The following is a 14,447-nucleotide window of genomic DNA, read 5'->3' as shown; positions in this document are numbered from 1 at the left end:
CAGACCCATCCGTTGTTTGCTGGATCACTAAGTTTGGCCAACATGTCAAAACGCTTAACTATAATTATTTATGAGGGGATTCTAGTTCGCATGAAATAAATGTTTGAAATTAGACGTGGCCCTGTAGAGGGCTAATTCACCGTGTAAATCAACATCAGGTCGCTCTTAACGGGAACAATAGCAGGAGTCATGGCTTTACATTTGAACTATGATTAGGAGCCACCCGGCACGAGGCGCGAAAACTATTGTGATGGCTTCAAAACTCTCACAAACGCCAGTTCGCCCCTTGTATGTCAAGAAAATTCATGACTATTGTTTGATCTGAGAGCCGAAAAGAATTGGGCAGGAATAATAAAAAACCAGTGTGTGTGACAAATCGTGTTTTGACGGGCAAGAAAGTCTAGTTTGACGCTCAATGTGACTAACACATGGATGACTCCACTGAGAAGAAATAAAACGGTAGAGCTCACAAACGCATGGAAGAAAGAGCCCGTGTGGAGAACTCAGGCAGGGGTGTTTCTTGTTCAACTCAATAATTTGTGCCTGCTGGTGAATCTAATAATAATAGGGAAAAAAGCGCAATTCACGCGCCCCTAACCTCGGCGCAAGTTCTCGGGCACATCCCTCAGATCCTTCATAGAGACGACTGGAAAAGTGGTGGGGAAAAGGCAGTTCTAGAATCTGTGCTTTCACGAAAATAAGGCCGCATGCCCAAATACTTAGAACCTTTCTCCAGGGTGAATAAAATGAGAAAGCTCACACACCTTAAAAAAGCCCATTTTTTTAACTCCATGAAATCTCAAACTGCACAACTGAAGAAATCACAAAAGAGAAAAACAAGACACAATAAAAAGTCTTCGAATTTACTGCTCACGAGCCCTGCCCCTCATACATAAATGGGTTTGAATTGCACTACAGAACACAAGGGACATTTAGTGCATTTACGGTGAATCGTGGTTACTAACATAGATGCCTTGAGAAAACCTCGGGCTATGTTATCGAATACCCGTCCAAGTACTCATCCAATAGTGTGTTATTTTTTTCATCGCACGTTCATGTATTTTGCATCAGCAGTCTCATTCAAAATTTCGCTGACGACAGCTTCACGCGATCGGGATTTTCTCGAGATTACTGCGCACGCAATTTTTGAGTGCTTATTAAGATGAAGTCTTACTGACCATCTGAGACCCTCTATCTACTGCTTACGGAACTGAGATGACAGGTGTCAAATTCTCGACACAGCACATAGAAGAGTCGTTCAGTTCAGAACTGCCACTTAATGACTCCTTCCTTTCAACAGAATCGTAGAGGCTTTTTCGCTTCTGCAGAACTATGGTATGAAATTGTCTACCACAGCTTGGCAAGTCAGTAAGCCCGGATGAACCCATTCAGCTTGTCAGATGTACGGGTCTAACAATATCTTCGCGTGATATTGGCACGTGACTTCCGTTATTCCTGGTTGTTGCCGAGTTCACTTTCCCTGCATTGTCATGCTATACGAGGCATGAAGTCGGTTCTATCCGTTCAATCACATGTTGTACATGGCTATGTTGGTGGAAGGGCGGCTACATTTCCCTTGCAATACTTAGGCTGGGAGGTTGATAATATCAACACCGTGAATTTCTCGAATCATACTGGTTACGGCCGAGTTGAAGGCTCATCATTACTGAATGCCGAAATGCAGTCGCTTTTTGAAGGATTACAGAATATCTCATGTCGATACGACGCTATTATTCTGGGCTACATTCCTACTCCCAGCCTCATCGATATACTAGCCCAAAATATTGTGCTGATGAAGAAAGACAATCCTGCTCTCATTTACATATGCGATACGGTGATGGGCGATCAAGGACATTTATATGTCGATGACTTGTGCGTCAAGGCTTATAAAAGCTTATTGGCAAGCGGCCTCGTTGATCTCATAACCCCCAATCAATTTGAGCTAGAGCTCTTATGTGACTTTGCCATCGACTCTGCAGATAGTCTTAAAAACGCTTTGAAATTCATTCATTCGAAATACGATGTCAAGCATATTGTTGTGTCGAGTTTGTCAGGATTCTTATCTCTCTTTAATGATGGATGTAATGATTTCATATATTGTGCTGTGTCTACGAAAGACGAGGACACTGTTGAAGTGTATCTGATTCCCGAGATAAAATCATACTTCACTGGGGTTGGCGATCTATTTACAGCCTTACTTCTAGATAAATTTACTCGTAACTCCGGCAATCTACCTCTAGCTGTCGGCCAGGTGTTGAATATTATGAGCCACGTTTTGAAACTTACACACACTACAGGTATAGACGAGTTCTGTCGATCAAAGGGTATTAATTACGACCCGATGACCAGCAATGACGAAGAGATTATACAAGGTACCATAAATGATGGCGAAACTATGAAATTTTTTGAACTTCGGGTCATTGAATCAAGAATGTTTTACGACCTGACAGAAATCGGAGATTTCCGGCAAACCACCATCTAATGCAGCATTGTCCATAGTTTATGGTAGAACTGTCTGTAATATTTCCTTTCTTATGGTGTGAGTTGATTGTGACTTATCTTTATCGATCTGACACTCTTCAATTCGTCTTTATTTATTTGCTTGGTTCTCTTTTTACTCAACTCACCATGAGAATGCATACAATTGATGGACCATAATTTTCCATACGATTTTGAGTCTCGAAAGCTATCATCAGAATACTCTTTCTGAAATATATGCAATGAAAGATAACACTATTATCATCACAACCTTAAAATTAGATGTTGAAAATTTTGGAAATGATGTTCTGTTAGGCTTTCCTAGAACCTTAGAGAACACTCAATCAAGAAAATCAGACGGAGCTTATAAAAATTGTTGTAGCATCAAAGGAAAAGAATGATGGTTAAGTATGGGGATAATACAAGGCTTATCTCACTGTCAACTCTACTTTTCAATGAAATCAAGAAGTTCAAAACCAACTTCTCTCTACATTAACTGAATTCTTGCCAACTAGCTCATGATTGGTTTGTGTGTATAATATCTTTTTCTTATATTGGATAATTCCTGTCTGAAATACTGCGACTTTGCAAAGTTCCTGTCTCTAGTGTGAATCATGAATCCTACAAGACCGGAGAGAGACCTTCCGTGGCTCGCTTATCTCAAACATTTCTTTTTTGAACCTCCTCGCGGTTTGAAACCCTGATCAGTTATACATTCTCAAAATGATTCCAAAAGTTCTAGTTGTTGGTTCCGGAGGGGTTGGAAGTATTGCCGCTCTCTCTTTGACTATAAACGGAAAGTCAGAGACAACGCTTGTGGTGAGATCTGACTACGATAAAGTAATTAAAGACGGATACACGGTACACTCGGTCACGTACGGAAATTTAGAACATTGGAGACCTAAAAATGTTGCTAGGTCAGTTGAGGATGCGGCAAGAGATTTTGGGCCCTTTGATTATGTTGTGGTAACAACGAAGAATATACCCGATGGGAGTATGACATGCGAGGACATTATCAGACCTGCCATTTCCTCGTCGACCACTATTGTTTTAATTCAGAATGGTATTGGTATCGAAATTCCGATGATCGAGCAATTTCCAGGCAGTGTTGTACTCTCGGGTATCTCTTTGATCGGCTCATCGAACATTGATTGCGTTATAGAAAATCTGCACAAGGATCATATCTTGTTGAGTCCATTTAATAATCCAAATGTGCCAAAAGAAGTCGCAGATGAAAAGCTCAAGGAATTTGCCGCAATCTACCAGAATGATGACAAGAGTGTCAATGAGATTGATTTAGAGGAAGATTCTCGCAGATCAAGATGGGCTAAACTTGTATATAATGCAGTGATGAACACGACTTGTGCTATCACTGGGATTGACGTCAATAGGTGTCAAATCAATGGGGCTAACAAGGCGCTATTCGAGCCAGCAATGAACGAAGTGTTGGCAATTGCTGCAAGTGATGGAGTTCAGTTGGGTGATGACTCAAAGCAGAAGTTCCTTCATATTGGCGATGGATTATTTTACTCTCCTTCGATGCTCATTGACGTTCAAAAAAACCAATTGGTGGAGCTTGAGATCATCTTGGGCAATCCTTTAAAAATTGCACGTAAAAACGGTATTGAAACCCCCGTTTTATCTGTGATGTATCAATTGTTGAAAATGAAGCAGTTCAAAATCAGGGAGGATAAAGGTTTGGTACAGGTAGATGAAACAAAGTTTAGAGGAAAGAACAGTGATGAGTATCCAGAGATTTTTGCTGCTACAAACCACAGAAATTGATAAATAGAATAATAGATTCAGCACCACGTGAACACAGGCTGCTTGCTGGATACCTTTTCCAAGCGCTCTATAATCACAGTTTTTGTATTTGTTTCCTCATCTCCTTCGCAAATGCAGTCGCGACCTTTTAATGTCATGTTGTAATCGAAACCTGATATGTGACTATTGTTCTTTGATTTGCAATCAGCACGCGGCTCGCACCCCACGGTAGACTGGTTCAGATTCAATAACGGTGTGGTTTCCGAGTACTGTAAGGTTTTGCGTCTCTCAAAGTCGTGATTTTCATTCGACTCATTGTGGATACTGCTCTGGATTGCATTATCCAGGGCGCCAGATTGTACCGTTGATGGTACGTTCATCGTGTCATCCCAAATAAGAAGATTTTCTCTTCTTATAAGCTCTAATGGACCAGCGTGTTGGAGCTTCAATATTTCAACAACATTAAAAGCCTGGCCTTTCAATACTGCAATTTGCTTGTGCCACATCCGCTCTTTGAAATCTGCGTCTTTTTGAAAACATGATTTGAGTTTTATAGTTGTTTGCTCCCACCAGTACTTGGAAGTGAGTAGAGGAAGAAAATGCCTCCTTGTCTTGTTGGAGAAAGGCCTTCCAATGATATAATAGGGTAAAAATAGCCAGCCAAACGGAAATGACCTCCACTCATCAGGATGTTTCCAAGGAAATGCCAATCCAGAATCAATGGCTCCAATCCTTACTCTAGCACTTATCCTCTTCAGTATTCCGTCATGATCCAGTTCAACCCAATCAATTTTTATCATCCAGTTGTCCGTTCCACGGTCCGTGTTCCGCATTATATAGTCCAAAATTACCAACTTCTCCAATTCATCTTGGAATTGACAGATCAATGCTTTACTCCAAAAGAATTCAGGAAATTGGGTGTCGTTTTCATGGCACCATTGAAAGGTGTCATCAGGCACGTTTTCCAAATTTTGTGGGAATGGATGCTGTTTCAAAAAAACATTTGCCTCAACATATCCGTGTAAAAAGCATTGGAAGGACCCAATTTTGTAATTCACTTTTTGTCGAGTTCTCAGCCAGAATGAATGGTAAAACTGATCCGACTTCAAATGAATGATGTCGGTAGAAGGAACAATGAACAGCAAGAGCTGCCGGTCAAGAACACATGCGGCTGCCTCTGAAATATATCCAAGATTCGGAATCAAGCAAGATCGGCCAAAAAAACAAGGGAAAAATGTTCGATGAAGCCATTTTGACCATTTCGGAGAGAGAGGGCCATACGGCTCCTCGTCTTTCGGTTTGAAAACACCCTTTTTGTAAATCAAAAACGAGCAGCCTGTGTCACTAATATTACTTTCGAGCTTTTTGCCGAAAATAAAGTAACTTCCGGATGAGCCCTGACTTATTCTTATCGGTTTAAGGTCCTGGTCATTCTCCACATCGTGCACGATCGTATGTATCATTTCATTGAAATTCTCCGCACTAATATGGTTTTCAGGCCACTCACCTTCTCCTAAGAGATAACCCTCATCTTCAAAAACTTCGACAAAATGAGTCTCCATATCCGATTCAGATTCGATGCACTTCATATATGCCATAGGCCTGAAAACTGAGTACTCGATTGAATATGATAAGGATCGCAGCTTCATTGATCTATCGGTCTTGTTTTTCCTAAGCCAGCTTGAAGGAAAAGGTAGGTTGTATTCGGGAACTTTGTTACCGTTTTTTACGGTCGGTACAGACTCTGATCTGACCGGCCTCAATCGCTCTGTGCCGTTTCTCGGATCGTCACGAATATCTGGCAAGCTTCGCAGCAAATAGTCAGTTTCATTTTGATCTGGAATTTCAGCTATGGGCATTGAAGGAGAGCTGTGGGTAAAAATACCTTGGATGATATGGCCATAATATGGCGTGATTTGCCCTTTTGAAGATAACGAAGTCGACACAACACCGGGGCTATTTGAACCAATTTCGCTGGCCAGCCTGCTAGTACTGATGTCAACAAACGAGCTATTTGAATTTACGGGTTTCATGGGCTGGCCAAACTCAGTTTGAGGATATTATGAGATTGCGTGGTGAATTGTGAGCTAGCCATGCGCGATCCAATACAACTCCGGGGCTATGAACCCGTACCTTACGAATGAGGGCAGACACAATACCCTAGATGCATGGTGTAAATATTCTTTTGGGGTTGGTAAATTGAAGTATCTTATATGCTTTTAATTGGTGGAATAACACAATCAAAATGTTAAGGTATGAACTTTTTCCCCAAGCCTGGGGAAGCTCGATAGACTAGTCTCAACCCGGAACTTCTGGCTCCAAGTACCGTTCAGATCATATTCACGGAATATCCATAATTTAAACTTCTAAAACTGCTAATCTCTTCTGAGTTAAAGCTAAAGAATCTGAATGATACCTGTTATCATCATCCAACTTTGTCGTACATCTTTTTAGTCCCTTCATTTTACCGCTCTGAGTTAGGCTATAAAGAGCGCCTTCTCTCTGTGGAAAAAGAGACATTTTCTGTCCCTTGGAGAGGGTGACATGCATGTGTGTTCAACTCAATCAGAACCCGTGTAAAATACAAAATGTACCTAGAGATTACCGACTCACTTGCCAAGAGAAGCAGATCTTAAGCTGAACAACTTGTCTTCTCAAACTCTTTTCTTAGATACTGATACCAAAACCAACAGAAAGAAAGTTCGTTCATTATATTCAAAACATGATTTAGTCTAGTTATAGATTTTGTCGCTCCTTTTATCTTATATTTTTTAATCTTAAAAAGACAATGCACTCATAACACCGTAACCGACGGTAATAATGAAAATGTATGCAATGACAGAGGCTGGTATACCTCTGGTAATGAATGTGCTGACAGAAAGATACCTCTTTCCTACTTCATCAGTCATACTAATGGCGGTCACATTAGGAAAGCCGGAGGTTGGCAAGGCCATAGCACCGGACGCAATCAATGCAGTGCCCATAATCAAAAGCAATGGATGTGGGTCGCTCATAGCGTCTCCCACCTCTTTCACCAATGGCACAATAATGATAGTTGCGACTGTATGAGAAACAAAGGTAGCCACTACCAAGATCAAAAGACCGAAGATTACCAAAATGGCGAATGTACCAAGATCCATCACCTTCTCTTGTAAAGCCGTGGCGATCGTGGCCAACAAGCCAGAACTTGTAACTGCCTTTCCTAAGGCAAGACCTCCCATTGCCAAAAGAATAACACTCCAGGGGAAGTTGTTAATGTCGTCTACCTTTAAAATACCAGTTCCAAACAAGATCACAATAGGGAATACGGCAATGATACCAGAAGATCCAAAAGTGTCTTCGATTTGCGACTCGATACACCACAAAATAATTGTTGCGATGGTGACAACACTAACAAAAATTTGTTTGGTTGTGAGTTTATCAGTGATTGGCTTGTAAGCTTTGACCTTAGAAGTTGAAATCTTGAATGTAAGGATCAATTCCATCCATATTCCTAGCAAGGAGCATATGGACACTGGAATGGCAACCGCAAACCACTTGCCCCAACCCGGGTTAGGCGACATGTATTCAATGGCAATGATGTTTTGTGGCGAGGCAATAGGAGACGCCATACCTCCAATGTTGGAAGCAAATGCAATACCAAGAACCAAAGCCTGAGCAAATGGAGACTCGGTAGGCAATGTTCTCAACACAGGTTGAATCAAGGAGTAGGCCAAGACAGGTGCTGCAACATTAGAGATCCACATAGACAAGAACAATGCAACAGACATGATGGCCAACAACACGTTTCGGGGTTTAGTTCCGGCAATCGCTAACATGAATGATGAGACCACTTTCGCAACATTGTATTTGGACAATGCGGCAGCCAAGGTGAAACCTGCTAACAACACCATAATAGTTGAGGACCACATTTGTCCCAAAATATACAGTGAGGCCGACGCAGCATCCATTGCTCCATCCCCATCTGTGGCCTTCAAAACCTTGCATGAGACCACCAATAATGGGACCATCATCGCGGTTATGTATAAAGGTAACGCCTCAGTAGCCCAAGACAACGCAACTGTGGCCAAAACCGCCAAGCATCTAGCTTCTTCCTTGTCATTCATGGTTGAAACAGTCATGAGCACAATGAAAACAATGATAACGAGAGTAATCTTGATCATTTGAGAAGTGAACAAGAATTGGGGAGCCTGGAATTGGTCGCGGCCAAAAATAGTCATGCCAAAGGGCAAATGAATAGTCTTCAATTGCATATGCATCAAAGTAGTCAAAAATCCTTCGTCTCCCATTTTGCTTGATCTAACCGCATTTTCGTCAAGATGCAAGTTGTAGTTTTTCTTTTCCAAAGACAACAAGTCTTTCCAGACGGTGTTTCTTTCCCAGACAATATGATCCCTCAAGTAAGACTTCAACTCGTCACGGACAGTGTCCAAAGATTGGGGAGATTCCGCAATGTATCTACCGGACAAAAAAGCGTACACCTGAACCATGTGATCTATACGATAATCGAGTTTTTCAGAGGTTTCTGGAAAAAATGCCCTGGAGTTGTTAGGAAGAAAATTATTAACAAAGTCCTCCTTGACAGCGTAGTTGCAAGTCTTGTCGAACTTCTTGCAAATTTTCGTGAGCCCAATTTTATTCAACTCGATGAAAGATTTGAGCTCACTTAACGAGATGAACAAATGAACAGATCTCTGTTTCAAGGCAATGCGCTTCTGTTTGTCGATATCGAAGTCATCCTTCCCCAACAAGGCGGAATTGAATGCCGAGTGATGATCATCATCGTCATCATCGTCATCTTCTTCATCTTCCTCGTCAATGTAGCCCTTTTCAATATCCTGGTCCAAATGGTTCACAGTGTCAAAAACTGAGGCATTGGTAGTGGTTCTCTCGAGTGTGGACTTCATGTTGAAATGACGGTGTTCGTTCGATTCGTACACCCCTGGCTCTTGGGCGCTATATGCCTGGGTGAAAAGGTGGTTGTCTATATGAGACTTGTTTGCTTCCAAGTCCTTCATGAGATTGTCGTATTGTTTGTAAATTTCGGCCTCCTTACTTTTGAAGAACTTATCGATCTTCGTCAATTCTTCAATCAAATCTTTGGTAAAAATGGGCAAAGGGTCATTCGGACTGTTGCAGTGAACAGTTCTAGCAGCTGCCTCCCAAACATCTAATTCCAAAGAGGCTGCAATTGTAGAGTTCTCAAGATCAAGCAGGTAGACATCGACATCGCCAGTCTTACTAAGATCGTGAGTGACTTCTTTCTCGGTATCGACAGATTTGCTCGCTTTTCTATTCTTGAATTTATTGATGATTTTAGAAGCAGATAATTTTTCAACCGCAACTTCATCATCATCAGTCAACTCGGCAGCAGCGGCAGCATCCGTTTCCCTCTTGTCTAATAAGGCCTGGTTTCTACGAACAATTCTCACCAAGTCCGAGATCAAGGCGCGATTAACCAGAACAGAGCCATCGCTGGGTTCATGATTGTCCAACTGATTTTGCTCTGCCAAGTAAATGACTTTTTTGAGTGCTGGATAATTCAAGTAATGATCCTGCCACTCGGGTACAGCATTGAATTTCAACGAATGTGAAAACTTCATTTCGCTGCAGCAGGTGTAAACGAAGGATTCTTGGCAAAAGAAAGTCGTTTAGGGTGGGGTCGCCAAGTCTGAAATAGGAATTCGCTCGCGTGACAAAACTTTTCTAAAATTGCTTTTTTTTTTTGACCTTTGAATTTCGGAGTCCTTCCTATTTGACGTCAGCCCGCTGGATATGCAAAGTTTGCATAGATCAGGGTACCCACGTGGGGATCAAAAATTCAAAAAATTATTAGGGCACGTACGGTACATGCAGAGCCGAGGCAAAAAAAAAAAAAATACGTTCAAATTAGGCGATAAAACAGATTCAAGCTACGAAAGCAACGACCAAAAACACCTCTGATGTCGATATGGGCTAAACTATAGTGTAATTATTCACTCATAGACCTTTCCGAAACACATACCTCATTATAGTCATTCTCTTCAAGACCCTTCTTGGACTTAGACGATTGCCAAGAAACAAGCAAGTCACGTGACTATACAGACCGTGTAAACGCCTGGGCTTCTCCTGCAACACCCCAATAGCCCACATTTAAGTCAACTCATAAAGCCGAACTGCGATCAAATTCAGAGTAATCATAATTGTCAGAGACAGGAAAGCGGTGGCATTGATACCGAGTCGCCACCTGAAACGCATTTCGCCTAAACGTGGTTTCTCCTGCATGTCACTACCATCTGTACCAGCAAAAGTTTGTGAGGCGCGGATGAATTGGCTCATATTGTAGAAATTGATGATGACAAACCGATAGACGCGTCAGCGATTACAGAAGAACAATATACTTAGGATCTGTAGTCTGTGTGTATTTTTCATCGAAACCGTAACTAATTTCTTTTTGTTCTATTAATAAATTTATAAACCGCGGTATTTCCATTGTTGTTAGACTTAAAAAAAATCAGGCAAAACAATTAGAAATATGTAAAAAAGATATTTGGTTTCATTTGCTACATCCCCACAATATCGAGAATTATCAAATCAGAAATGAGGCAAAACTATTACTAGAGACTCCCTTTTTCTTCCCTGTTATGGACACAATTATCATATAATATCAAAAGATGTGAAAATAGATGTTTCTTGTCTGGATGAGAAATATAGAGACAGAAGTGCTATCAAAGCATGCTCGCACATATCTCAGAAACCCACGGAGAAATTGCCAAGTAATGACAAGAACCTAATTTAACTGGTGATTTCAAGTTCCTGTGAGCCAAGGTAAATATGTACTTCGTTTGACGTCATTTTCATTGTCTTCGACATGAAACCTCCAATGACTGCCCCAAGCCCGCACCATATTGATTAGCTATATCCAAGCGCAACGTCCACAAAAGAACATGATAGCAAACACAATCACACAGCACTCCAAAAGCCATGAGCAACTTTTCGTGCAATGAAGGACACATCGCAAGTTGGAGAAAACAGAATCATTCACTCAAAGCTGGTGGGGATCGCTGCGGTGTTGCATATTCACGTGACTTTCACCGATCTCCATGCGACTATGAATCACGCACTCACTGTGAGGCCAATTGATTTGTGCCTAATATACGTGTGCTTGCAAACATTCAATTCTCTCTACCGTATTCTTGTTATGACAGGATTTCCCTGCAGTAATATACATGAGGGAGAAGCAGGCCCAATCCCTTCCCGCCCAAGATTGCCAATCAACAGCACTACAAACTCCACACCTAATCGTACTCCGTCATTATCCAAGCTGCCGATCTCTCGTGCAGAAGAAGATCACATAGAGACAGAATTGGCTGATCATGCACAAGTCTTCGACGTCGAAGCACAAGAGTCACGATTGCAAGAAGTTCTTCCTATGGTACATAAATGGACTCACACGCATTCGATTTTAAGTGTAGTGGCTGCGCCATCAAAGGACTTGATTCTCTGCGGTACTCAGGACTCAAAAATTTTGATTTTTGAAATATCGACCTTTTCTTTGAAACATGTGATGAACTGCGGACACCGGTCGTATGGAGCTTCAGTTCTTTGTATGACAATTGACCCGGAAGAAAACTTTCTTTTTACTGCAGGTTCTGACTCATTAGTGAAAGTATGGGATTTGAGTCCTTTCGACGATAAGTCGGCCACCATGTTCGACATCAACTGTACACACCTTGTATACTCTTCTGTGGACATCGGGGACATTTTCTCAATTTCGTGGTCCCAATGCTTGCTGACTCTATTTATTGGTGCACAGAATGCATCCATCCTTTGGTGTAAATTAGACTTGTCTTGCGACAGACAGTTACAGCCTCTCCCACACAATAAGTGCGCAAGCACTTCTGTGGACAAATTACCTCATTTAAGATTTGATAAATTCTTTGACTCAAAGGGGCCTGGTGGCTCAATCAATCTGACTCAAAGTAAACATCAGTTGCTTCGCACTTCTGGAAACTCAGGAACCAAAAGCCCTGCTTTGATTGAAATTGGTGGCGAGAATATCATCAATTTCGCTCACAACGGTTATGTGTATTGCATGGAATTCCTTTCACAACAGAATGCACCTGAATTTTGCGATCTACACAAAAATGAGTTTGACATGTTTTTGGTGAGCTGCGGTGGAGACGGAGTTATCAAGGTATGGGGTATAACTATTAACGAAGATGGGCTTTTGTCTATGAAAGTTAAATCTTCGCTTGAAAATGAAGACTCCATCTTGTCCATGCACGTCAAGGATTCATCCATTTACGTTGGACTCGGCAATTCCAGTATCAATGCGTGGGACCTCACAACATTTCAGTTGACCAGGTCCTTTCTCTTTGTGTGCGGCGATGATAAGTCCAAATGTGATGAAGTCCTTTCCTTATGCATCTACAACGATTGCATTTATAAGGCGACCAACGAAGGGGGGCTTTGTAAATTTGCATTGAAGCAAGATTCTCATGAAAGCTTTGAAGAAGAACGCATCGCCAAAGATTGTCTGATAAAATTGGATTTACAAGGCTTTCTTCGGCAAAGATTTGTGGAAGTCGAGAAAAGCTCGGTATTTGCAGTGCTGACATTCGAGCATTGTGGCTCGACATTTTTACTCTCAGGAGGATCAGGATCACTTTGCCTTTGGAATATTACTAATGTGGGTATGGCGGACAGCTCGACTCTTGTGGCTGAGTCGCCGCCGGATGCAAACCTCATTGGGTCCATCGAAACATCCAATAATCATTTATTAAACTCGCTTAAAGAAGTGGTGACCTATAAAACCATTTCCAAGTACCCAAGTCTCTACTTGGAGGAATCGAGACACTGTGCCAATGTGCTTGGTAGACTTCTCATGAGATTGGGTGCGGCTGATACAAAACTCTTACCAGTAACGGATTGCAATCCCATAGTGTACGCAAACTTCAAGAGAGACAAGACAGAAATGTCTGATGAAATCCCCATGAGAGTTCTATGGTACGGTCATTATGATGTCGTGGACGCTATAGAAGCCAAGGATTTCTGGGAGACTGATCCCTTTAAATTAAGTGCCAAAGATGGAAACTTATACGCTCGGGGTGTGTCTGATAACAAAGGGCCCGTACTTGCAGCTATTTATGCCGTTGCAGAACTTAAGAGAAGGAAAAAGCTTTCAACAGATGTTGTGTTTCTCATTGAGGGTGAGGAGGAAACGGGATCCATTGGTTTTCAGGATGCTGTTATCACCCACAAAGACATGATAGGTCATATCGACTGGGTCATGCTTTCTAATTCATACTGGCTCGATGATGACACTCCGTGTTTGAATTATGGCTTGCGTGGAGTTATTAATGCAACGATCTCTGTCGAGTCTGAAAAACCAGATCGACATTCCGGTGTCGATGGTGGTGTCTCGAAAGAACCTACTATGGACTTGATACAGTTAGTGGGTCAACTCTCCTGTCAGCAAACGAATAAAATCAAAATTCCCGGGTTTTACGAAAACCTCATTCCGATTGACGAGGCTGAACTTTCTCGATTGGACAAAATTAAACAATATGCGAGAAGAAACAATATTCCAGAAGCAGACTTAGACACGCTTTTAGCGAAATGGAGAAACCCTTCGTTGACAGTCCACAGAGTTGATGTTTCTGGGCCCAAAAATAATACGGTTATCCCCCAAAGAGCAAAAGCATCTATTTCAATCAGAGTTGTTCCTGGGCAAGATCTCGTGGAAATAAAAAGAGAACTCGTTTCTTTTTTGCAAGAGAAGTTTAATATGTTGAGATCGGAAAATAAGATACTGGTCGACTTTTTCCACGAGGCAGAGCCATGGCTCGGGGACCCTGATAATTTGGTGTATCAGATCTTATATCAAAAAATGAAGAAAAATTGGGGCGTCTCATTTCCTGATCCGTTGTTCATTCGTGAAGGTGGATCAATTCCGTCTATCCGATTTCTTGAAAAAGCATTTGACGCGCCTGCTGCTCAGATTCCATGTGGTCAAGCAAGTGATAATGCTCATTTGAAAGATGAGAAGCTTCGGGTGGTGAATCTTTTAAAATTGAAAGATATTCTACAAGACACGTTCGAAGAATTGGGCCTTCGTAAGCTGGAGATTCCGAAGTGACGTGTCAGAATGACAGACTTTGCATGAGATTAATTGAACATATTATTAAAGTAATGTGGTATATATATATATATATATATATATA

The 14,447-nt window shown here is 41.6% G+C and overlaps 6 protein-coding genes across 6 annotated transcripts in view; 3 read left to right on the top strand and 3 right to left on the bottom strand.

Annotated features, from left to right (window-relative positions):
• Positions 1–1,504: 1,504 nt before the first annotated feature.
• On the top strand, positions 1,505–2,482 carry BUD16 (putative pyridoxal kinase; the record flags this gene model as incomplete). Its single annotated transcript, XM_018858360.1, has 1 exon — positions 1,505–2,482. One exon carries the CDS (start codon positions 1,505–1,507, stop codon positions 2,480–2,482), a length of 978 nt encoding a protein of 325 aa, XP_018714945.1.
• Positions 2,483–3,201: 719 nt separating this feature from the next.
• Positions 3,202–4,263, top strand: METBIDRAFT_37582 (uncharacterized protein; the record flags this gene model as incomplete). Its single annotated transcript, XM_018856892.1, has 1 exon — positions 3,202–4,263. One exon carries the CDS (start codon positions 3,202–3,204, stop codon positions 4,261–4,263), a length of 1,062 nt encoding a protein of 353 aa, XP_018714944.1.
• Positions 4,264–4,359: 96 nt separating this feature from the next.
• Positions 4,360–6,412, bottom strand: METBIDRAFT_10599 (1-phosphatidylinositol 4-kinase; the record flags this gene model as incomplete). The annotated part of the gene is made up of 3 exons (XM_018853810.1): positions 4,360–4,414; positions 4,465–6,252; positions 6,381–6,412. The coding sequence occupies 3 exons, from the start codon at positions 6,410–6,412 to the stop codon at positions 4,360–4,362; spliced, it is 1,875 nt and encodes a 624-aa protein (XP_018714943.1).
• Positions 6,413–7,019: 607 nt separating this feature from the next.
• Positions 7,020–9,845, bottom strand: PHO87 (SPX domain-containing inorganic phosphate transporter; the record flags this gene model as incomplete). The annotated part of the gene is made up of 1 exon (XM_018853809.1): positions 7,020–9,845. One exon carries the CDS (start codon positions 9,843–9,845, stop codon positions 7,020–7,022), a length of 2,826 nt encoding a protein of 941 aa, XP_018714942.1.
• An 855-nt stretch (positions 9,846–10,700) lies between these two features.
• METBIDRAFT_86434 (glutamine amidotransferase subunit) lies at positions 10,701–14,362 on the top strand (the record flags this gene model as incomplete). Its single annotated transcript, XM_018859259.1, has 3 exons — positions 10,701–10,997; positions 11,443–12,069; positions 12,118–14,362. Exons 1-3 carry the CDS (start codon positions 10,957–10,959, stop codon positions 14,360–14,362), a joined length of 2,913 nt encoding a protein of 970 aa, XP_018714941.1. The 5' UTR covers positions 10,701–10,956.
• Positions 14,363–14,440: 78 nt separating this feature from the next.
• Positions 14,441–14,447, bottom strand: part of TPO4 (Tpo4p) — a 2,759-nt gene continuing 2,752 nt past the window's right edge. The window contains exon 2 of the mRNA XM_018854347.1: positions 14,441–14,447. The gene's annotated coding sequence lies outside the window, so the exon portion shown is untranslated.

Source organism: Metschnikowia bicuspidata (assembly GCF_001664035.1).
Source record: "Metschnikowia bicuspidata var. bicuspidata NRRL YB-4993 chromosome Unknown METBIscaffold_1, whole genome shotgun sequence".
NCBI lineage: Eukaryota > Fungi > Ascomycota > Pichiomycetes > Serinales > Metschnikowiaceae > Metschnikowia > Metschnikowia bicuspidata.
Note: the sequence above shows the minus strand (reverse complement) of the source record. Positions and strands in the feature narration are given on the sequence as shown.